Genomic DNA, 23,301 nt, shown 5'->3' with positions numbered 1-23,301 from the left:
TTCATGGGATCTTTCAGTAGTAAATTCTCTTCTGTGGGACTCTACAGTAATTTTCCCATAAATTTATCATAATCATTTCCGGCATCGGCACCTCATCAGAACAAAACTACGAGTCGTTTCGACAACATCAGCTAAACGGGGAGTCGTTTCAAGAATTCCTGGGGGCATCGTCATCGGATCAGCGCGGTGGAGTGCAGAATGGGAGTTCCTACTGTTCAGACTTCAGTTATTGCTTAATGGTAGAGTCATTGAGATTGTTGTCTTTGATTTTTCCTTCCATTAAGCTTCTGACGATTCACAACGCGCTTATACGTTTATACCATTCCATTCTTCTCAAACCTTCTCTCCCACCCTAGAGGAGAGAGAAGGACCCTGCAATGGCCGATCTCATAGCGAAAGGACAGGATCTCGAGAAGAGGGCAGAGAAGAAGATCAGTGGCTGGACCTTACTCGGCTCCAAATACGAAGATGCTGCTGAGTTGTTCGAAAAGTCCGCCAATTCCTTCAAACTCGGGAAATCTTGTTCGTATTTCGCTTCTCTTGATTTTCTCACTGTCTTGGAAGTTTTTTAGTTACAAACTTGAAAATTTTTAATTTCCGAGTTCTGCTATATTCTTCATACTTATATATATAGCTAGTTGAGTCCAAAAAAATAGTCATATAGCTAGCTTAAGATGTGTTTCAAACTCTTGTTCAGGGGACAGAGCAGGGTCTGTCTTCGTCAAGTTGTCCAAGTGCCATCTGAAGGTCTGTCGGCATAATATGTTCATAAGCCTATTTTGCGCCATTTTTCTTGGGTTAATTCAGCAGTCCTTTTTACTTACATATACAGTTAGAAAGCAAACATGAAGCTGCTGGTGCTTATGTGAATGCTGGCCACTGCTACAAGAAAACATCCACAAAAGGTGCGCTATAAAATTTTGTTACATACTAGAGTGTGAGCGTTAACTATCGAGTAAGAAATATACTCATGGAGATTTTTCAATAACCTGCAATCTTCACTGCTTGAATCTTTTCTGTATCCATCGTTCATGTGCCAGGGGTTATAGATCGATAATTCAGGAGATTAGCTATAGTTTGGGAATTTTGGTTTTTAAATCAATAAGTGAATAGTTTAATGGACACGATGACCATTGTGATTGTTCTATTTCCAATAAGTTTAAGCTAACGTTATATTGTTTTAATCCGTATCTAGGAGCCATATCATGCTTAGATCAAGCAGTTAACCTTTATACTGAGATTGGTAGGCACAGCATAGCTGCGAGATACTGCAAGGTACTTTGTGTTTATTTGGTACCGTTCTATGCTTTGCTTCGCCTAGTCCTTTGATAACTCTCTGTTTTAAGTGTGTTCTGCTATTTTGCTGCCTTCATAAAGGTCTACTAATAACAATTATGAGAGCTGACAGTAAGGTGAATTTTTTCTTTCCTGAATTTAGGAGATTGGTGAACTGTATGAGGTTGATCAAGACATAGAGAATGCCAGTTTATATTTTGACAGGGCTGCTGAATTTTTTGAACTTGCCGATGCGACAACCTCTGCCAACCAGTGCAAATTGAAAGTTGCACAGTTTTCTGCTCAACTTCAACAGTGAGAACTTTTCTGCCTGTTTTCAATAATGTACTTTGACACTTTTATGATGGAAATTATCCTCATATAGCTTTAACAGTCAATCTAAAATATTTTGCGTGCATCTTTGGAATTCCATCTCGTTCTCATCTTTAAAATGCCAGGAGTTGTCATCTAATTTCACTAAGGTTAATCGTGCCATCTGATTTTCCTTTAGCACATACGTTAGAATGTATAAAAATGTTTTATTGCCATTGAAAATTATGGATGTAGTGAATAAGTGACATGTGATACATATTGAAGTATATTGATCTACTTGATATTCATCAATATCCAGGTATCAGAAGGCAATAGACATATTTGAAGATATTGCTCGACAGTCACTGAATAATAATTTACTGAAATATGGAGTTAGAGGACATCTTCTTAATGCTGGCCTTTGCCAGCTTTGCCGAGGGGATATTGTTGCAATTACCAACTCCTTGGAGCGATATCAGGTCTTTTAAAGTGACGTCTTTTTGGAAGAGATGTTGATGTTTTACTGTAACACTTGATATAACACACTTAATTGATCATGTAGGACTTGGATCCAACTTTCTCCAGAGTTCGTGAGTACAAATTTTTAGCTGTAAGTGTTCGATTTGGCTAGTAATGTTGACTCCCCCCAAAAAAAACCCTATTTAAATTATCTCACCTTTGGATAGATCGAAGTTAACAATAAAAGTTGCTATGCAGTTACTGCTATCTGCACAGCTTGTTAACATTTTGTAGCCATTTATAGAATTGTTGTTCTATATCATTTGAAAAGTGTTATCACCTTTCAGGATTTGGCATCTGCAATTGATGAGGAAGATGTTGCAAAATTTACAGGAGTGGTCAAGGAATTTGATAGCATAACCCGACTGGTATATTTAACTTTCCGGTGTCAATGAATGTAAATTCTTTAAAACAAGTTTTTCTCATTCACATGCCGAGTGGTAAAAAAAATATCATGAAATGTTGATCTCCTCAACGGTATTCTTCTTTTGAAAAAATAAAAACAATTCTATGAATGATTGTTGATAGAACCCTATAGCATTATACGATCAGCGTCACCAACATCACCTGTGTGTTTGTTTGAGAACGCTAAAAAAAATGCTTTTACGCTTTACAAAACAAAGTTCTTCTTAACATATCTATCTCGTGCAATACAAAATTACTTAAACTAATCCAAACAAACACTTAGAGAAATAAAGCTTGTTCCTCTTGTTCATGTGGTGATTGTAATACTTTTTTTTCTTTTTAAAGTAGCTTTATAATTTCTTTTTCTGCATTGAATTTTAAGTAGCAGAATTACATATTGATAGCTTGATATCTAAAAATGATTATTCTGTAGAAAGGTTGGAGATTTATTCAGATCGATCTCTGCATTGAATCTTGCCAAGTTAGATAAAAATGCCTCGACTTCTATCTCTCTGTTTCCTCCCATATATATATTGGACGTTTCTGAAAGTATATTGTAAATACTAAAGCTTTGGTCTGAGGAATAATGATAAATGACCTTACTCTTGAATCCCAATTTCCAAGCTCCTCAACCCAGCAACAAAAGTCTCAAATGAAATATGTTGATCCGATGCATGTCTTCCTTTTCCTTTCCTGTAAACCCTCTGGTCTTGTATGCTTAATTACTATTATCCATTACACCCGTTCTCGTTCCTTCCTCTTGGATTCTACTATTTGAATTCTTGTGCTCATCCATTTCTTTGTTAGGGTTGTAGATGGGAAAGTATTTGGTTCTACATTTTATGTATCTTAGCCAACCAGCCTTGGTTGATTCTTCCTCATCTTTTCTTTAAATAAGGTTACATCTATCTTAGATCTGACATCAGCGTGTCTTAACTTATCTTTCTTATGTTTCGATAAAGGACAAGAGTTAGGTAAAGTCCCTAAATTGTTTATTATGAGTTTCTGCAATAAAAAATATGAGAGGTGGAGAAACTTTTATAAAAGACCCAATCATGCTATACTGAGGTGTAAAAATTTATGCCTGTTGCATTTCTATTGAACAGTTTGATGTCAATTGCTTGAAAATGAAAAATTTCTCTTCTAAGTTTACTCCTCCTTTGATTAGTTTGCCTTAACATGCTTTTGTTTTTGCCTTCACGGCTCTTGATGGCCCTACATGCCTACATGGCATGCCTTGCACATTAATATGCCTAACCAGTTAATCTGAAAAGGAATGGTAAACATCCTTACTTGATGCAGCCGTTGTTAAGAATATGTTATTTGCACAGATTTTTAATGATGATTGTGCCTTGTGTGACTTTTGGGAATCATATGTTCATACAATGTAAAGTTCTTTCCGTGCACAGACTGCATACCCTAATTCTGTCTGATCTGTAGATGCCCATGCTTTGCTTGTTCATAGTTAAATGGGCATCTTGCATACCTAGATATATATGAAAGGACAATAACGAGGTAGAATGCCAAAACATCCTATTAACTTTTCTAGAGTCTCATTACTATTATGTTCTAGTTTATACTTGTTACTCTGTATGTTTGTAACTTAAACATCTCCGTGTAGGATCCTTGGAAGGCCACCCTTTTATTGAGAGTAAAGGAAGCTCTGAAGGCAAAAGAAATGGAGGAGGATGATTTGACGTGAATCAGTTACTATTGAATTTCTTAAAAATGAAACTAATATCAGCTTTGTAAAGGCCAGTGGTTAGGTATCTGTTATTTCTATTATTTGTGATGCCCTTATCATTTAATACAGAAGATCACAGGAATAAGTTCTCTCGAGTTCTCTTCACAACCACTTGATGCGTGTGCGTATAGCTATAGATTGAGAAGAACACTTCTTTGAACTGTGTCTCTCTGGTGTATCATTTGTATATGGAATACCTCAGATATCATATTTTCCCCTCCTATTGGCAACCACTTGATAATGTTTTAGTGGGCTGGTGAATCCCCTTTCCTTAAATAATGCCGTGTCTATAAAATCACAGTTCTTCTTGTACTTATTACAAGCACCTCTTTCATAATATTACGTGTTTTTTTTTCCATGGATATTACATGTTTTGTTAAAGTATTAATTTTTTTTCATCCATTATCCCTAAGTAATTATGAAACTCCTAGCTAATTAACTAAATGTCTCTAACTAATAACTTTTGCTGATGATAATTTTGTTATTTTATATTAAATAACTAATTTTATTAATTTATGTAAAGTTGTTATTAAGTCACTATATTAAGGACTCAAGGAAGTATGCTAAGATAATGATTCGAGTTGGAAGATGTGATTGGAATGGCGCCTTTGTTGCATGTGGAAATCATATTGCCCGGGAATTACACACACATGGATTCATTGATTCAGACAGCAAATCAGAGAAAAAGACAAATATAAATGACGCGTATGCTGTACTAAATCTGATAAACATAGTACCAAGCAAGACAATGTATATCTATCGCCATACTAACGGTCTTTATAGTTTAATGGCTTGAAAATTCTCTTGTAAGAAATTGCGGGTTTGATTTTGCTTCTTAAAATGGTAATATGGGTAACTCTAATTTAAAAAGAAGAAAAAATCCTACACACCATGTCATAAAGATCTTGTCTCTACAATTCTCATCTCAACATCTCTTGCACTATAAATAAGGTTCATATTGAGGTCCTAATAAAAATCAACCAACAAATCTCCCTTCCTTGTAATCTATTACTACCTCTGATCCTTAATATAAGATCTTATTTGATTTTTATTTTGGTCCTAAATATAAAATTCTAATCCATTTTATTTCTCATATTTATACTTTTTTTTTCAAGGTAGTCCTACTAACAATGATAATTCTAGCCAATACACTTAATTAACAAGGATATTTGAGAAAAAACAACACTTATTTATTACAAATAATTAATTTAACTTCTTTTCTTAATCTCCTCAAATTAGTCAACTAGCTCTTATAATTAGGACCGGAGGTAGTATATCATAACTTGTCAATAGTTTGAATCAAATTCAAAAGTTAACAAAATAAATAACAACAATTAAACCATATGGGTAGAAGGCTAAATCACAATCCTCCAGCTTACATAGTCTCTCTCCTCTTGTTTGTCTGGTTCCATCTGTTTCACTCGTTCAGCGGGTTTCTTTCTGTATGCTTGTGTAATAAATTTTTTCTTTATCAACACAGAGGTGATCATCTTTGTTTCTGTTTCTGAACATCATTCTCGTCGTTTTCATTGTTAAAGACTAAAGGAGCTGCAAGAAGAACCCTTTCTGGAAGGCTGCTTCTACTGCGCAGGCCTAAGTGCTCATTTTGCCCAACATCTTCTTCACTAAAGTCTGTATTAAGTTTGAAAGCTAAAAGGAACAACCGGTATTTTCACTATTAGTTATACTATTTTTGTGTTTTTTTTTTTTTAAATTTTGATGGGAGGCGCAAAGCATGAACAGGGGATCGAATCCGAAGCCTAATGTCACGAAAGGGTCATCTTGTACCAATAGACCTAATGGAATTTGGCAGTTATAATATTTTCAAGAATTGCATATAGGGCTATTTGTATTTGATTATATATATGTATATATATAGGAAGAAGTCTTTGATGAGTAGATTGAAAATTTAATATCAGAAAGATTATCTCCATCGATCAGTTAGTCGTAATACATATTATCATTATTTCATCTATTTTTAAAAAATTAGAGTTTTTTTGTTTGCCAACATTTGATTGAGTTTGAGGTGAGTTGCATTTTCATAACTTATTAATTAGTATTACTTGCTGTAAATTTCATATTTTAGCAATTATTTGCATAATTTAAAAATTTATAAAAATTACAACAAAATTTATGAGATGTTGCGTGTTTATTATAGAATTTGCAAAGGTGGGTGTATGTGCGGGTCGGAACCTCTCTTATATCCTTTTCATCCTCTTTTATCTTTTTTTTTTTTCTAATTCTTAGATTAACATATTTCAACTGTTTAAATTTTAATTTTTATAAACTATATATAAAAAATTTTAAAAATATTTAGTATATTTACAAACTATTAGAATTAAATTTTAATAGAGTTTATAGTTTATTATTTTTTATTTTTATAATTTAATATTTTAATAATATTTTTAAAAATATTAAAATGTGAGATGTTAAAATATTAATATGATGGTTAGGTTAAAAAAAAAAAAAGAGGAGGAAAAAGGATGGGATAGGAAGAGAAGAGCTCTCGAGACGTGTATGTATATATATTCTTTCGGTCCTTAATATAAGACCCAATTGTTGAGTTGGTTTTGGTTCTAAATATAAGATCCATTTCTCATATTTATCAATTTCCTCTAAATTACTCTTATGGATACTCCCTCAACCATAATCAAGTAAAAGAAGAAAAAGGAGTATTAAGAAAAATAATTATGATATTTTAGAAAAATGTATTACATTTCTTATAATAACTAATTTACCTAAATTCCTTGATTTAATCAAATTAGTTGAATATGGGTCTTATATTAAAGATTGGAGGAGTATTATAATAATTATGGCGTCCAATGGCATGATAACTTCTTAGTGTTCCTAGTTTTAAATATAAAATTCTTAGGAAAAAATTTTTAAATACCAAAAAATAATAATGAATATTCTACAATTTTATTACTATCTCTAGTCCTTCATATAATAATTTTAGTATATTAAAAAATAATTAAATTAATTATTTATAATAAATAAGTGTTATATTTTTTAAAATATCTTTACTATATATTGATTAGAATTAACATTATTACAAGAACCATCTTAAAAATAAATAAATAAATAAATAAAATAGATTAAGTTTTTATATTTAAAATTTAAAAGTAAAATAAAAATCACGAACTGTTATGTTAATAACGAGAGGTAATAATAGTTTTGACGGGAAGGAGCAAGTGTGTATGTGAGCGAAGAGGGGACAGGAACAGTAATGGCAGGCGGGATCTGCCGTCCAGTGTCAGTTATTTTGTTACTTCTTGTTGGTTAAAACTTAAGGCCCTCATATTTTGATGCTCGTATGTTTTTTAAAAGATGATAAAGATCCAGTCAAGTGAACAGAACAAAATAGGAAGTCCGTTTAGAGTTTCGTCCATTCTATAATGAGTGGGAATCTCTGGTGAATATAAACTCCAGCATCATCAGCAACGTATTGAGACAAAAATCATGTTTTAAAAATGGTTCATGGGGCCTTTTTGCCGTCCGAATACTATTTTCTACTTCATTTCTTCACAAAGCAACAAGCTTCTTCTTCTTCCACTCACACTTCGTCACTATAAGACTACTCAAGCTTGCTCACTTCCTCTGAAGTCTGAACCTACTCGTTTTCTTCTCTTCCCTGACATTGTTTTCCTCCTATATGGCGTCCGTTTCTCAAATTTCCAACCTTGCTTCGTTGTTTCGCAGCCGCTACACTAGGGATGAGACTAGAACTGTATTTGATGCTAGGGTCTCCTTCGCACACCCTCTTAAATTCTATAATTTGAACCAGAATCTAATTCGATGTTGCGGAAAGCGATCATTTATGTCTGTACCTCCTCGTGCCTCTACAGAAGTAGTTGATGATCTAATTCTTGAGAAGCAGGAAGCAGGGGAGGAGAAAGACAGGATCTTGAGAGTTGGACTCATCTGCGGTGGTCCTTCTGCAGAGCGTGGGATTTCTCTCAATTCTGCTAGATCAGTTCTTGATCACATACAGGTGGTAGTTTGCTCCGTAGTTGCATACAAAATTCTGCAATCCTGAACTTACTAGATGAATGAAGATGAAAGGTCTCACAATTGTGGCTACTTTGCTTTAAAGAAACAAAAATGCTAGTAGTTGTGCCTTTTTATTTAGATTTAAAAAACAAGATGGAAAAGATATTAAAGCCGGTGGGAGTTCAGTAAGTAATGAGTTTTCGTATGCATGAACAAAAATTATGAACTTTTCCTAATCTTTTTTCCATATACTTTGTGTTATCTGACAGGGAGATGATTTGCACGTGAGTTGCTATTATATAGATTGCAATCTCAAGGCACATGCTATATCGTCTGCTCAGGTTCGTTCAGTGTATGCTTTTTGAAAATATTCTGCTTTTCTATCTTAATTCTGAACTACGGACCCAACTATGTTGTAGGGCATATCTAGCTTCTTTTCTTCCTTCTTTTTTGTGGCCAAACCTGAAATCAATGCAGTTCAATACTGAATATGATGATTGTGTCGAAGCCGTTAATCTGATTAATAGAGGATGTGACTTTAATTATTCTTTTAGGGACATAGTTGAGGAAGCTAGATTACTTTATCTTAGGATTTGGCAAATACTTTTGCAACATGCCTAACCATTTAACTAGATTTTCCCACAGCTTAGATGGGAACTTTTGCATCCTTCATCATCCTCCACCTTTTTGTCAAGAGGTGGAATTTGATCCATGAAGTTAGTTTAGAAGATTTATTCTGATGTAGCCTTTTGTGTCTACTAATGGATTTTCCAGTTTATATTAAAAGAATACTGAATATGACTAATTATTGAAACTGATGCTACAGTCAACGGAAAAATTGATCCAGAAAATGATGATTAAGTCACGCGGGGACTGGGGTTCATAATTACTTATAATGTCATAATTCTGTGTTAACATTAGCCTGAAGTAACATGCATTTCAATCGGAGTAGGCTTTTCATTGGAATTTCTCTCTAGAGTTCAGACAATTTACTTTTCTAAGAATTTACTAAAAATGCTATTTTACGTTTTGAGGTAAAATTAGCAAAACTATATGGAAAGGTCTAGATGAAACAGTTTTTATTTATAAGTCACGAGTTGTTGGTCTTGGATGTTCACCTCTGTGTCCATTAATCTGGTTTCCTAGGGTCCACTGTTCTTTGATATAAATAGTTGAAGATGAAATCTGGGCTAGTGGATGGCTCTAAGAGTCTGAATCCATAGCATTGCTAGAGGAACAAGATGTTTAGAACATCTAGATGGTCTTAATTAGAGAAGATTAATTGAATCTTTGGTGGTGTAGCATTGTTATTATTAGCTATTGTTCAATTTGTGGTCTGGAATTGTTTACTAGCATTCTTAATCAGCATTTACTAGTCCCCCTTCCCCCCCCCCCCCCCAAAAAAAAAAAAAGGTTTCTGACAAAACTGAAAAACTTCTGGTTATTTCCAGCACATGAAACTAACTGAAAATGAATTTTGGTGGGGACATTTGGCTTGACGATATTTCAGCATCTTCCACTACGTTGTTTATGTCTGTTTCTCTTCTAAAAGTAGTAGCAGTAGGTTTGTCTTGTTTCTCTTCCAACAAGTTCTTTTCTTCTTTCAGTTGAAGAAGTTTTGGGCACATGAACTTTCTATCTTGTTTGTTGAAAGGTTCATGGTGTTTTTCCAAAAATTTCTACTGACTTCACTACATTCTAGATTAAACAGTGACCATAAGTGGCATCAGTTAAGCAAATAACAACTTCAACTGGGGATGTGTGAAATGAAAAGGACAGAAATAGTGCAAGTTGTTTCATCCATTTAAGTTTGATAATTTTTCCTGTCTCTCAAAGGATGGCAATCGCTTACATATCTTTCTTGCAGGTATATTCGAACACCCCATCGGACTTTGATTTCAAACTTGAAAGGTTATTATGCCATGCCATTTTGAAATATTGAGTATCTATTCATACACAAAGCCAAGGAGTGAATTACACTCATTTTTTTTAATATGATCTGATTGTTAATTCATGCAGCCTTGCCCAAAGTTTCGAGAGTTTATCTGACTTTGCCAAGCATCTAGCGAAAGCTGTGGACATAGTTTTTCCAGTTATACACGGTCAATTTGGTGAGGATGGTGCCATTCAGGTGTAGCATACTAAAGCCTTTGATAACCAATGTTCTAACTGAAATATGCATTTTCATAGTTATTTCTCCTAGGCTGCTCAAACTTGTTGGAACATGAATTATTTTTCAATTTGATGAATTTATAGGAACTACTGGAACAGTATAATGTTCCGTTTGTTGGAACCGGATCAAATGAATGTCGTCAAGCATTTGACAAGGTAAAGAAATGCGTACTTTGTTGTATTTATCGTGAATTCTTTGTTGTGCAATGTTAGAGGATACCAAGAAAATATTTGAGTTTTAGAACTAGTAACATTTTTCCTGTTCGCATATTAGATTTTATGCATTCCATCACTGTTCACTAAAGTGAAAACACTTAATGTCTTAATTCAAGCAACTAATTATGCTTGCAAGCTTAATTTAGCGTTTAGATCGTGAATAAATATATACTCTGGAAAAATTTTCGTGCTTATTGTGGCATGTGAGCAAATCATCTGAAAATACATTCAGAGGAACTTCCATAGCTTAGAGACACATCAGAGAATTTTGTGTACATCTAGATGACTTTTATTTAATATTTTAGTGTTTTCGTTGTAGCTATTTATTAGTGTGGCTTTGCTTCTGACTCCAGTAATTTCCTTTTAAAAATTATTGGCAGTATGAAGCATCTTTACTGCTCCGCAAGCATGGATTTATAACAATACCCAGTTTCTTAGTTCAGGTATTGAAAGTTTTTGTCAATATTTTGCTCCCCCCCCCCCCCCCCAATCCATATGTCCATGTCGTGTCGTATTATACTAGCATCCAATATCTCGTACGACGTTTTGTTTCTATGTCACGCTACCAATTTCCCCCTTGACATACTATTGAGTTTTCTGATGTTATTGTGGAAATCAGGGATTTGAAACAAACAAGCTGGAACTATATGATTGGTTTGAAAGAAACCAGTTGGACCCCAACCAAGGGAAAGTTGTGGTAAGGAACTTGATTTGATGGTCACTTGGGACTATTGTTAAGTCATTGTTAAGCAATTTATTATGCTTATAGACTCTCAAATCTCTTCTCCATAGGTAAAACCAACTATAGGAGGATCAAGCATTGGCGTTACAGTTGCTTATGGTGTGGCTGATTCTATTGTCAAAGCCAATGAAATCATGTCAGAGGTACTTTTAATCAATTTAACACCTGACTAGGAGCAGGTGTTTTATAATGTGATGTCTTGTTTTTAAATAAGAGGCAATTAATGTGGAAACAAATCAAAGAGAACGAATAGTGAAGAGAATTAGGTCCATATACACGTTGGCTACACTTATGGTGAGTGATAACTTGCAACACGCTTGTGTATTAACTAATATATTTCACTGGTTTTGAAATGTGATAGGGCATTGACGATAAAGTCCTCATTGAAACATTTCTTGAAGGGGGGAGTGAATTTACAGCCATTGTCCTTGATGTTGGATCTGGTTCAGATTGCCATCCTGTTGTACTACTTCCAACTGAGGTAAATGTGGTCCTTTTACCCATATAATGTCTATTCCTTCACTTCTTTCTTAAGTTATTATGAACCTAATTGAAATGACTTCTTAGATATTGGTCATCCCAGTTGCAATTATTTTATGCATGATGGATGTTTTTTATGTAACAATAACGATAAAGTTTAGATGAACAGATAGAACTTCAATTCCGTGGTGCGGCTGATATGAAAGAGAAGGATGCAATATTTAATTATCGAAGGAAGTATCTCCCAACCCAACAGGTCATTTTTAGTATTTATGCATATGAAGTGATTGATTATTGGATTTCCTGTTTAATATGTAATTCATTTCAACCTGTGCCTGTTTTTCTTTCTAATTGGATGAAGCAGTTATTACACACAGGTTGCTTATCACACTCCTCCTCGATTTTCTTTGGAAGTTATTGAAAATATTCGTAAAGGGGCATCTGCATTATTCCAAAAGCTTTGCCTTCAAGATTTCGCACGTATTGATGGATGGTTTTTGCCTAATTCATGTTGTGAATCATTGTCTTCAGAAAGTGGGTTTGGAAGGACCGAACCTGGTACCATAGTATTTACAGACATTAATCTGGTGAGATCTGTTTTTTTTTTTTTTTCCTTTTTTTGATAGAGGGGGAAATGGATAAAACTTGTTTTCATCTTTGCTTGATAATAATATCATTGTATGTGCCAGATAAGCGGTATGGAACAAACCAGTTTTCTATTTCAGCAAGCTTCTAAGGTACTTTGTGGATGTGTTAACTTTATTCTTTTATTATTCTTAAATCCTCATATTTCTAAATACTCAGGGTTCCTCCCTGTCATGTCTGGGACTGTTTTTCACCTGTCAAATTATTTTTTCACATGTGTTTTTACATATATAGCAAGGCTATTATTTCCTTACATGGACATTATGTCAATGTTATCTCAAGTTAAATGCAGCGTCAACAGCCCTGTTTTGTCTGTGATCTATCATAATCTCTGGTTGACTGTATTTTATGCTTTAAGAATCAGGATTTTGGGAGAACCACCGGATGAAAGAGTTAAATTCCTTATAGATGACAAATTGACTTCATTTATTCTTTATTGTAATGTATGTATAATTCTTTTGCTTCCTCGAAATACTTTCTATGTTTACAGGTTGGTTTTTCTCATACAAATATCCTTAGGAGCATTATTCACCATGCTTGCTTGCGGTTTCCAAGTATTGCATCAGTCAGTAGCATAACAGGTCATGTGCCAAATGGGTCTGAATCCTCAAAACTTAATAAATCATTACTTCATCGTGAAGCTTCTCAGAAAGCTTTTGTTATTTTTGGAGGAGATACATCAGAACGGCAAGTATCTCTTATGAGCGGCACAAATGTATGGCTCAATTTGCAAGCTTTTAATGATGTAAGTATCCATGGTTAATAAGACTTCAATGTTACTCTTTAATTTACATAGTGACGTTTTACCGGTATACATGCTGAATCTTATTTGTGTACTCTGTTTTAATTTTCATTCTTCCTTGTAAATTTTTTTTTTAAAAATAAACTGTAGAATTTGAGATTATTAAGCACAAATTATGTTTTTATATAGATTCTAGCTGTCCTATCTATCCTCATTATAACATCTAGGTCTTTACCAATGACTAAAGTAAGAGCTGTTGTATTCTTTTAACTTCGATATTTATGTCTGAGATTGGAATAATTGTCCTTACAGCTTGAGGTAATTCCATGTCTACTTTCTCCGACAAGTGAATATGAATCAGGAGCAGATATCGGAAAGAAGGTCGATGATGTAAAGAACAGAACAGTTTGGTCTTTACCGTAAGTATTGATCCTGTCTTCCCTTTTAAATAATTAAACAGTTTGATCACAACAATTAAAGCCACATTTGCTACACGCACAACTACTGAGGCGCCTGCATCCAATTTTGGTGGAAAATAGGTTTAAGTAGAACAACTTGCACCCACAGGCACACGTGTAATTAAGAAGTTGAGGTGTCAACTACTTAAGCATTCTGGAAGTTGCATTACTCAAAGTATTTTGTACCTGAGCTAATCATTAATTTATTAAAATTAGCATACTGCAAATTTCTTCAACTATCCTAATGTTCAAGTTTACAAGAAAAGCATACATTTAATGTAGCACTTGGTCTTATCTTCCGAATATAGTAAGAATGATGCAATTCAAAATTAATTTTCTCTACAGTTATTCTCTTGTGCTTCGACATACTACTGAGGAGGTCCTAGCTGCATGCATAGAAGCTAATGAACCAGACAGAGTTGAACTTACATCTTACTTAAGGAAGACAGTAATAAATGATCTTATGGAAGGTTTGAAGGATCATAGTTGGTTTACAGGCTTTGATATTGATGACGAATTGCCCACTAAATTTTCACTGGGGCAGTGGATCAAGCAAGCGAAGGAAGTCCAAGCAACAGTTTTCATTGCAGGTGCTCATTGCAAGCATTTTTTCAACTTATATATGAGCAAAAGAGTTAGTAATCGCCATTTGTATGTTACTGGGGATGTGCATGCGTGATGTGAGTTGTTTATGTCAACATGGAACTTCTTCGTGCACCAGCAAGCTATATGAACCTTCTTGGTTAACCCTTTTCAGTTAACAAGATGCCTTCTTATTCTGCTACTGTTTGTTAAAAAGTTTAAAAAGAAAGAGCTTAGGTATTATTTAAAGATTCAACAGTGGTTCTGACGGGGTTGGAGAGTATACCACGTTATCTTGTAGTTTTCAAAGAATGCTATGTTAATAAGAACTGTTGTATTTGTTTTCTAGTGTAAAATGTGTGGCAAGGCAACTTTTCAGAATTGCAGGTTCTAGAAATTGAGTGTATATGTCTTTAAAAAGGTTTTTGTTACATGTAGTGCATGGAGGCATTGGTGAAGATGGTACACTTCAATCTTTGTTGGATGCCGAAGGTGTTCCTTATACAGGTTTGTTTATTGTTCAGTTTTCCACAGCTGGTGTGCTGGGCTATTAGATCCACCCTCCAGTTCTAAATGTACGAGTTAAATTACTAATTCACATAAATTAAAAAAAATGGTTAAGTGAGTTTTAAAAGAGGAATGTGCATTAGTCTCCCTAGAATAGCCTTTTTTTTATCATTTACATTGAAAACTAACCTTGTTGATTAGACAATTTGATGCATGCAACCAATAGAGGCTGTTTGGGGAAAAATAATAAATGAGAGATAAAATAAATTGAGGTCTTGCATTTAGAACCAAAACAAATCCTCCAACTAGCTCTTACACTTAGAACTGGAGGGAGCAAAAGTTTAAGTACTAATTAGTTTCCCTATTTCCAAAATCTTTCTAATTTTCCTCCTTTTTCTTCTAATGAAGGCCCTGGTGCAATGGCCTCGAAGATTTGCATGGACAAAGTTGCAACTTCTCTTGCTTTAAAACATGTATGTTTTTCTATCATATTTACTTTTCCTTACAGAAGGTGACTTTTCTTACATTACTTCTCTCAATTGCACATGTTTTTGACTGTAATGCCCTGTTATAAAAGCTTGGAAATTTAGGAGTTCTTACCATAAATAAGGAAGTGCGGGGAACATCTGAACTTCTTAATAAGCCTAAAGATGATATATGGTGTGAGCTGACCTCAAAGCTGCAGTGTGAAACTCTGTGTGTCAAGCCAGCAAAAGATGGTTGCTCAACTGGGGTTGCCAGATTATGGTAGATTGCATGTCTTGTTAGTGGCTCGTTTTCATATTATTCAGTGATTTATACGTTTCCAGTACATCCTCTGATTCCTTGCTTAAAAAGCAATTATTGTTCTTCACATTCTTTTGTTCATACAGTTGTTCCAAGGATCTTTCGATATATCTAAAAGCAGTAGAGGACTGTCTTCTAAGGATTCCTGCTAATAGCTTATCAAAGGTATGGCACTAGGAATAATGAAATCCAGTTATATAGGTTCTCACTTTATAAGGCATCTGAGGAGAAAAGGGATAGTAAAATAACGAATTAATGATGCACACGTGCTATGAGATCATTTTTCTTCCTTCCTATTCTCAAAGCTCACCTGAAAGTTTATTTATACGAATGAGAACTCTTCATTTTTATTTTTTTTTATTACATGACATCTTATCTCTCGTTTTTTTCTCGGTGCTCAGGCACATGGCATGATTGAGATGCCAAATCCTCCTCCAGAGGTTTTGATCTTTGAACCTTTCATAGAGACTGATGAAATAGTTGTCACATCCAAAGATAAGAATGGGACTGGGCGCAACCTCATGTGGAAAGGGGACAGTAGATGGGTGGAAGTAACTGTTGGTGTTATAGGCAAACGTGGCTCTATGCACTCTCTTAGTCCTAGTGTCACTGTTAAGGAAACTGGTGACATTTTGTCACTAGAGGAAAAATTCCAAGGTTGGTCCCCCCCCAAAAAAAAAAGAAAAAGGGGAAAAGATTCTAATGCTTGCACATCAGAAACTATAGCATAATGATAAACATTACCCCTCATGCTCTGATGTAATATTGGAGCTGAGAAATATTACCTTCGGTCCTAATTATAAGAGCTAGTTGACTAATTTGAAGAAATTAAGGAAAGAAGTTAAATCAGTTATTTATAATAAATATGTATTGTCTTTCTTAAAATATCCTTGCTAATCAAATATATTGGATAGAAATATCATTGTTAGAAGGATTACTTTGAACAAAAATGCATAAACATGAGAGACAAAGTGGATTGGGGTCTTATATTTAGGACCAAAATAAAAGTCAAACAAGGTCTTATATTAAGGACCGGAGATAGTATATAAAAAGTAAACATCAAATCACTTTAAATGACCTAAATATCACTTTGTCCTTTACCTGCTCGTTTTTTCCCTACTCTTTCTCTTATGTTGGGAATCTATTTGGTTTTTGGGGTATTACGGTTGGGATTCCACTTATCTGTCTTTATTTCTTATTTTGTTTTCCTTTATTTTGACTGCTACTCTTCACAATGGCTTATCTGTAATCGTCACTTGGAATATTGTCTGTCAGGTGGGACAGGCATCAATCTGACTCCACCTCCCTTGTCAATCATGAGGTACTTGTTACTTTGTTTACGTGATCATTTTCATGACTACATCTCTTAATGTCTTGGAATCTCTTGTTTACCTTAGTCTTTGAAGACCATCACTAATTTTTTTTATTGGCATTCGATTGCCATACTTAACAGAGTAAAGCCTTTTCCTGGTTACAAGTAGGTATAAACTTGGAATCATTATGCTCCTGAATAATTCCTTAAATCTGCAATCAGGGTTGATATCTTAAACCTAAGAACTATTTATAATTCCTTAAAATTGGCCCAAAAAAATTTATAATTCCATAAAATGTCTGTGGCAGGTATATTGATATTTGGAAACATAGTTTCAATTCCAAATCTAATAAATACTGATATCTAATATTCTATAAGCTGGTTTAACATCTCCCTTGCATATCACACGTTGATGAACTGAAAATTCTAGTTTTACCTGGATAATTGAATTTATCAATGGTTTCTTGAATAATATCTTCTTTCTTCTCTGTAATAGTGAAGCGGCTTTGAGAACCTGCAAGCAGAATATTGAACTCATTGCAAACACCCTACAATTAGAAGGATTTTCGCGCATTGATGCATTTGTCAATGTTGACAGTGGAGAGGTTTGTTGATCTCCTCCTTGGGGCATATTTTCTCATTTCCCTCATTTCCATTGATATATCATTGATTCCTCCTCAAGCTTAGATCAGATATGCCCCTTGATATGTAATGAAGGAGCTATTAATGTTTATGCTGAACTCACAGATTTCTGTTGACATCAAGGAGTCATTTTGTCTTGCAACTTATTTTTCTTACTCCTCCATCATTTCATGACTTGTAGGTTTTAATCATAGAGGTGAATACTGTGCCTGGAATGACACCTTCCACTGTTCTGATTCATCAGGTCAGTTCCTGCACTTATAAAATTCTTTTGCTTTCTTAATCTTTCAAGCAATATTTCAATTTTCAAGGATCAGGCATTCGCCAGTTACGTACTTTGGTGCATCTGAAAGTTGAATGGGGCCATCATTCCACACTGCATTTAAAATCAGTCGGTAAATCGTAAAGGCCATTGACATAAATTTGAGCGATTTTCTTCTGGTTTTGGGTAGATTTTTATGTCTTGCCCCACCTAATGGCTTGAGGGAGATGAAGTGTGAAACCACAGTTTTGATATCTGAAAGACTTGAAATTTCTGTGTGTGGAGGAAGAAACCTTGTGTCAAACGGAAGGAAATAAATGAAATCCAACAAAAGGGATCTATATGTAAACACACAGACATTTTAAATCAAGAACTGGAACATAACTAATAACCAATTAGTCCAATTCGTCTGATGATTCTAGCTGACTTTGTCTTTCAATGCTTATCTCAGGCTCTAGCAGAGAACCCACCTATGTATCCTCACCAGTTCTTCCGCAAGCTACTTGATTTGGCATCTGAAAGGTCCTCCACATGAGAATTTCTGCACAGTTCTTGTCAAAATGCTTGGTAACTGTTACTGTGTGTATTGTGTGGTACAGATAATTATTCTAGCCTTCAACAATGGTGGTTTAGTGAATGTTGATGTTATTTTGTAAAAATTATAAAATCCATGACGGTGGTTTGATTCATGGGCTATAACTGCCTAACTGGCGCCGTCTTGAACTGGAATGTTGGCGGTTTTTCTATATAATTATATTATGAAGTCAATAATACAGCATTAAGGGTTGTGAAAAATTGTACAAGGTCCTTAACATAAAACCTGTTTAAGTAATTTAATTAGATTAAAAAAGTTAGGTAGGTTAGTTAATCGAAATTTTTTTTCAAAAATATTATAATCATCTTTCTTAATATCCTCTTTCTCTCTTCTATTTAATTATAGTTAAAAGAGTATTAATAAAGGTAGTTTAAAAAAATTGATAAATATGAAAAATAAATCTTACATTTAGAACTAAAATCAACTGAATAATCAGATCGTACATTAAGGACTAGAATTAAGAATCAGAAGAATATTTTATTAAGAGGACACTAAACAAATACCTAAAAGCTTCAAGGTATGCTCGTGATGTTACCAGGGGAGGGAAGATTTGGTCGTGGTTTTTTTTCCCTTTATTTGGAAGTCGACAAATAAGAAGGGATAATGAAGGCGATTTTTCACTTAGCCTTTAAAATTCTTCCTTTATATGTCTCTTTCATCCTAAATTTCAAGCATGTCCTAAATCTAGTCCTTCGCGGACACCTGTAAGAACGTTAATGAACCAAAACTTGCATGGCTTGTTTAAGAAATTAGTTGTTCATCCTCCACTTGCGATGTTAGTTAAATAATTTTATGGATGCTTTTAAGCTATTGTAGAATTCAAATGGTTAACCGCATTTTTTTTTTATTTTATTTCAGGCAAAAAAAACTGCATTTTTTTATGTGTAATATTAAATCTAAAAGAACAAGTAGCTTAAGGTTCATGGTTTATTTAACATTTAATATATTAATATTAATATTGATAAATTGTCAATTTATGGTCAACGACAACAACCTTGAAGCTTACGGAACCAAGATTCGAGTTTAAGATATATCATCAGTTCATCACATACGCCAATTATAACATTGCGTGTGTTGAAAACAAACAGAGAATAGGAATAGGATATGCTTAGCCTCTTGTTAATTGGGAGGGTTGTTCTTGTGGCCGTCTTAAGAAATATACCTTTTTTATTAGAATCCCTTTTTTTTTTAGCAAAATGTTAAAATCCCTAGCTCGCTACTTGCTTGATTAATTGTTTTGTTTTATTTATGCTTACTTGGCAGTTAAATTAAGGGCCGAGCACACATCTAACACCATAATATTCATTTAGGTGCAAAAATACTCTAAGATTCTAAAATGACGCAAAAATGCTACGAAGGTTAATTTAAGCAAACACCCGTTAATTTATAAAATATAAATGAACGTGAGGCTCACCATTAAAAAGTAACGAACATTAGCTTAAATAAACAGCCGTGGCATTGTAATATTATTATAGCGGCAGTATGAACAGACAGATTTATGCCTTAATTCTTGATTAAATACTATCTCCAGTCTCTCTTTTTTTGAGTGATCTCAACCGGTATCCTAGGCAGACCATCTTTCAGGTACATCAACGGCCCAGACTGATCTAGATTCACTAATTTGTAGGTACTTCGAAGGGTGGAATAGCTGGCCAGGAGATTTAACGTTTTCCATGCCCAAGCAAGAATCGAACCCCTAACCTTGGTTAATGGGAGTATCTCTGGTCCTTAATATAAGAGCTAGTTTAACTCTCAATTTGATCTTAAATATAAGATCCTGATCTATTTTGTCTCTCATATTTATTTATTTTTTGAAGATAATCCTTATAGTAATTGCATATGTTAAATGTTTTACCAAATGACGTATGATTAGCAAGGGTATTTTAGAAAAAAAAAAATAATACTACCTCTGGTCCTAATTATAAGAGCTAGTTGACTAGTTTGAGGAGATTAAGGAAAGAAGTTAAATTAGTTATTTGTAATAAATATATGTTGTCTTTCCTAAAATATTCTTGCTAATTAAGTGTATTGGTTATAACTACTATTGTTAGGAGGACTATCTTGAAAAAAAAAAAAGCATAAATATGAGAAACAAAGTTGATTGGGGTCTTATATTTAAAACTAAAATAAAAGTCAAACAAGATCTCATATTAAGAACCGGAGGTAGTACTTATTTATTACAAATAAATAACTTAACTAATTTTCTTAATCTACTCAAATTAGTCAACTAACTTTTATACTCCTCCGGTCCTAATTATAAGACCCAATTGACTTATTTGAGGAGATTAAGGAAGTAAGTTAAGTTGGTTATTTATAATAAATAAGTGTTGTCATTCCTAAAATATCCTTGATAATTAAGTATATTGGCTAAAACTATCATTATTAGAAGGATTATCTTGGAAAAAAATGCATAAATATAAGAGACAAAATGATTGGGTCTTATAATTAGGACCAAATAGAAAGTCAAATTGGGTCTTATAATAAGGACCGGAGGAGTATTAAGAATAGGAGTAGTACAAGTATAAATGATTTATTCCATATGTGTGTGTCTGTAGACGCTGACATACTATTTATTTAATTATTCATTATAGAGTCATATGGCCAAGCTTCTCACTATATTACACGCTGCGAACATCCTCAACCCACCCAAAAGTTTTATTGATTTTTTTAATAAAGTTCTTTATTATTATCATTAGCATAAAAAGCAAGCTAAACAGTTGCAAGTGAGATCAAATCTATAATATTTAACCAACAAAACCGAGCTTCTTACCACTAAGTCATGAATGCTTGGGTGTTATGTTTTTTTTTTTTTCCTTTTTCAATATACACATATACTTTTAAGTCAAACTCTATGAAACCTCTACATTTTACTTTTAACATGTTTCAAATATGAATTTATAAGAATCTATTTCCTCTTTTGGGGTCAATCCCCTTGTAACAGAGAGGGTGAATCAAGTGGGATGATGGATCTTCTAAACTAAGAAAGTTAATTCGCGATAAATGACTTCACTTTTTCCACAATAATACAAGAAAGGCCCTTCCAAAAAAGAAGCAAGACACAAAGAAAAGGAAGGCAAATTAAATATTAAAAACACAAGAATATATATTCCATGTATATACTACGGCATATGCTTCTTCAAGCTTCTTTATTCTTCATAGTTTTTCTCTCTCTTTTTCTGACACAGTCATTATTATTGTTTTCTCTCAAATTTATTTTTCGGAGCACTTGACGATTTGACCCACACATTCCAAATACAGTACCGAACTCACAATGCTTGACGCTATTTGTTGAGTTTTTGAAAATGAACGTGTTATTAAATGCTAAGTACACTTTTTTGGTTTATAAAAAGATCAAAATGATGATATTATTGTGGCTAAATGGCCAAGAGTAATCCCGGAAGTGATCGGCGGTAGAGATCACGAGGCTGACTCTGCCACAACGTTATCTTCTCCACCTGCTTTTGATCTTCTTCCACCCACGCCACCGGTGCCGCCGGAGTTTCCCTCAGGTCCCTCACGACCAGCCAAGTGTTGAAGTACTCTCTGAACTTTGTGATCAACCCATTCTTCAACGTCCAAACGTGCACCCAATACGCCTGTCCCTCCCAGCCCTCCGTGATAACGCAGTCGCCGATGGCCGTCACGCTCCTCGGCTCGAACTGGAAGCCGGCTTTGTTCGGTGCCGTCTCACCGGTCAGAATCCTCATCATGTGCTGTCTCCCCGGTGGACCATGGAACCAATACTCCAGGTCATTTGCTATCAACTTGGCCACTTTGTCCATGTGCCCCTGTCCCAACAACGCCTTGTACAGTGCCTCCACCGTTGCCCTGTTCTGCACTGCCACGTCTAACCTCTGGTTCATCTCCGGGGCTGCCTTCACCGGAGTGGTCAGCTCCACATCGCCGTTGGCTGGCATTTCTTGGGCTGTGACTATTGGGAAGTCGCTTACTCTTTCTTAGTGCATGGGCATGCTGGTCAAGTGCTTAATTGGATGTATTTATAGGACTATAAGTGGGAGGAACAGGTCAAAGAATGCATAGACGGTGGAGATTGGAGATCGGACGGTGTGGATTTTCTCCCAGATGACAAAATAAGTTAAACATCCAAATAAAAGGATAATAAAGTATTGATCATTGTTATTAAGCTTCTCGGCCGAATTTATGTGCAAACCAAACATGGGAATACCCAGTACGTAGATACCCCCAAAATTTTGTCACAGTATTATTTTGAAAGCAACAAAACAAAATGGAACCCTCAAATATTTATCATGACATTGTTAATTAAATTATTATTTAAATTAAAATATTCTTTAATTGGATGGGATGTTTTAGGTATGTATAATCTAAAAGGTTTAACTAGGACTTCAGTTTTGGAATATGAAGGATCGATGTTCTCATTGTTTTGTCCAGTACGTGTTGCCTCTTTGATGCCAACGGTAGTCTGGAAATGAGTGAAAGAGATAAATCCGTTGCTTTCAATATTCTTTTTTCATTAAGAATGAATTCTTAGGTTGGGTCCTAAAAATAATATTAGGACTCTTGTCCATCATAATCATGAACGAACGACGTACAGTTTCCCAATGTGATATGGGTTAGTTTATTACTCCCTCCGTTCCTTATTATAAGAGACATTTGGTGCTTATAGCATGTTTCTATATATAAGAGACACTTAAAAGTTGTCTCTACTTTTTGTGTTGATTTCCTATTTACCCATATTTATTGTCTCCAACTCACACTCTCTCTCCTTCCCACTTCTCTTTCTTTTAATAAATTACCATTGTTCTCTCTCATATTCTCTCTCCTTATTAATGAGGGCATTTTTAGAAAAAAAATTATACTTTTTACATATTAATTGTTCTTAACTAATTTTAACTGTTTTTTTGATCAACCTAATTCGGTTATTCGTCTCTTATAA

General features: G+C 34.3%; 3 protein-coding genes across 6 annotated transcripts; 2 read left to right on the top strand and 1 right to left on the bottom strand.

The window, feature by feature from the left end:
- The first annotated feature begins 238 nt into the window (after nucleotides 1-238).
- Nucleotides 239-4,612, top strand: LOC114725254 (alpha-soluble NSF attachment protein). 2 transcript variants are annotated; one of them, XM_028911742.1, is made up of 9 exons: nucleotides 239-522; nucleotides 698-747; nucleotides 833-905; nucleotides 1,196-1,275; nucleotides 1,442-1,590; nucleotides 1,907-2,066; nucleotides 2,150-2,197; nucleotides 2,394-2,474; nucleotides 4,133-4,612. In XM_028911742.1, the coding sequence occupies exons 1-9, from the start codon at nucleotides 378-380 to the stop codon at nucleotides 4,211-4,213; spliced, it is 867 nt and encodes a 288-aa protein (XP_028767575.1). In that variant the 5' UTR covers nucleotides 239-377; the 3' UTR covers nucleotides 4,214-4,612. The 2 variants fall into 2 exon arrangements, with proteins under 2 accessions (XP_028767575.1, XP_028767574.1); XM_028911741.1 differs by having other exon boundaries at nucleotides 241-522; nucleotides 1,439-1,590.
- A 3,057-nt stretch (nucleotides 4,613-7,669) lies between these two features.
- Nucleotides 7,670-18,520, top strand: LOC114725251 (D-alanine--D-alanine ligase). Of its 3 annotated transcripts, XM_028911733.1 has the most exons (25): nucleotides 7,696-7,857; nucleotides 7,955-8,246; nucleotides 8,515-8,586; nucleotides 10,113-10,156; nucleotides 10,265-10,376; nucleotides 10,502-10,573; nucleotides 11,014-11,076; nucleotides 11,253-11,330; nucleotides 11,426-11,518; nucleotides 11,737-11,856; nucleotides 12,025-12,111; nucleotides 12,233-12,442; nucleotides 12,545-12,592; nucleotides 12,991-13,245; nucleotides 13,555-13,661; nucleotides 14,046-14,290; nucleotides 14,721-14,789; nucleotides 15,198-15,262; nucleotides 15,367-15,536; nucleotides 15,662-15,740; nucleotides 15,977-16,232; nucleotides 16,851-16,896; nucleotides 17,384-17,492; nucleotides 17,711-17,773; nucleotides 18,243-18,520. In XM_028911733.1, the coding sequence occupies exons 1-25, from the start codon at nucleotides 7,733-7,735 to the stop codon at nucleotides 18,324-18,326; spliced, it is 2,964 nt and encodes a 987-aa protein (XP_028767566.1). In that variant the 5' UTR covers nucleotides 7,696-7,732; the 3' UTR covers nucleotides 18,327-18,520. The 3 variants fall into 3 exon arrangements, with proteins under 3 accessions (XP_028767568.1, XP_028767567.1, XP_028767566.1); XM_028911734.1 differs by lacking the exons at nucleotides 15,662-15,740; nucleotides 15,977-16,232; nucleotides 16,851-16,896; ... (1 more) ...; nucleotides 17,711-17,773; nucleotides 18,243-18,520 and having other exon boundaries at nucleotides 7,683-7,857; nucleotides 15,380-15,521; XM_028911735.1 differs by lacking the exons at nucleotides 14,721-14,789; nucleotides 15,198-15,262; nucleotides 15,367-15,536; ... (4 more) ...; nucleotides 17,711-17,773; nucleotides 18,243-18,520 and having other exon boundaries at nucleotides 7,670-7,857; nucleotides 14,198-14,254.
- Nucleotides 18,521-21,565: 3,045 nt separating this feature from the next.
- On the bottom strand, nucleotides 21,566-22,303 carry LOC114725247 (senescence associated gene 20-like). The gene has a single exon (XM_028911731.1). It carries the CDS (start codon nucleotides 22,301-22,303, stop codon nucleotides 21,761-21,763), a length of 543 nt encoding a protein of 180 aa, XP_028767564.1. The 3' UTR covers nucleotides 21,566-21,760.
- Nucleotides 22,304-23,301: the final 998 nt, after the last annotated feature.

This window comes from Neltuma alba, unplaced genomic scaffold (genome assembly GCF_004799145.2).
Source record: "Neltuma alba isolate B1F8T4 unplaced genomic scaffold, ASM479914v2 tig00012235_pilon, whole genome shotgun sequence".
Classification (NCBI taxonomy): Eukaryota; Viridiplantae; Streptophyta; class Magnoliopsida; order Fabales; family Fabaceae; genus Neltuma; species Neltuma alba.
Note: the sequence above shows the minus strand (reverse complement) of the source record. Positions and strands in the feature narration are given on the sequence as shown.

Bases quoted from the DNA above. Each gene is read 5' to 3' on its own strand.
- LOC114725247 (XM_028911731.1), bottom strand. From the start codon at position 22,303: ATGCCAGCCAACGGCGATGTGGAGCTGACCACTCCGGTGAAGGCAGCC.
- LOC114725254 (XM_028911741.1), top strand. From the start codon at position 378: ATGGCCGATCTCATAGCGAAAGGACAGGATCTCGAGAAGAGGGCAGAG. The intron at 906-1,195 runs GTGCGCTATAAA...ATCCGTATCTAG, and splicing joins CAAGAAAACATCCACAAAAG to GAGCCATATCATGCTTAGAT. The intron at 2,198-2,393 runs GTAAGTGTTCGA...ATCACCTTTCAG, and splicing joins GTGAGTACAAATTTTTAGCT to GATTTGGCATCTGCAATTGA.
- LOC114725251 (XM_028911733.1), top strand. From the start codon at position 7,733: ATGGGGCCTTTTTGCCGTCCGAATACTATTTTCTACTTCATTTCTTCA. The intron at 10,574-11,013 runs GTAAAGAAATGC...AATTATTGGCAG, and splicing joins GTCGTCAAGCATTTGACAAG to TATGAAGCATCTTTACTGCT. The intron at 11,857-12,024 runs GTAAATGTGGTC...TTAGATGAACAG, and splicing joins TTGTACTACTTCCAACTGAG to ATAGAACTTCAATTCCGTGG.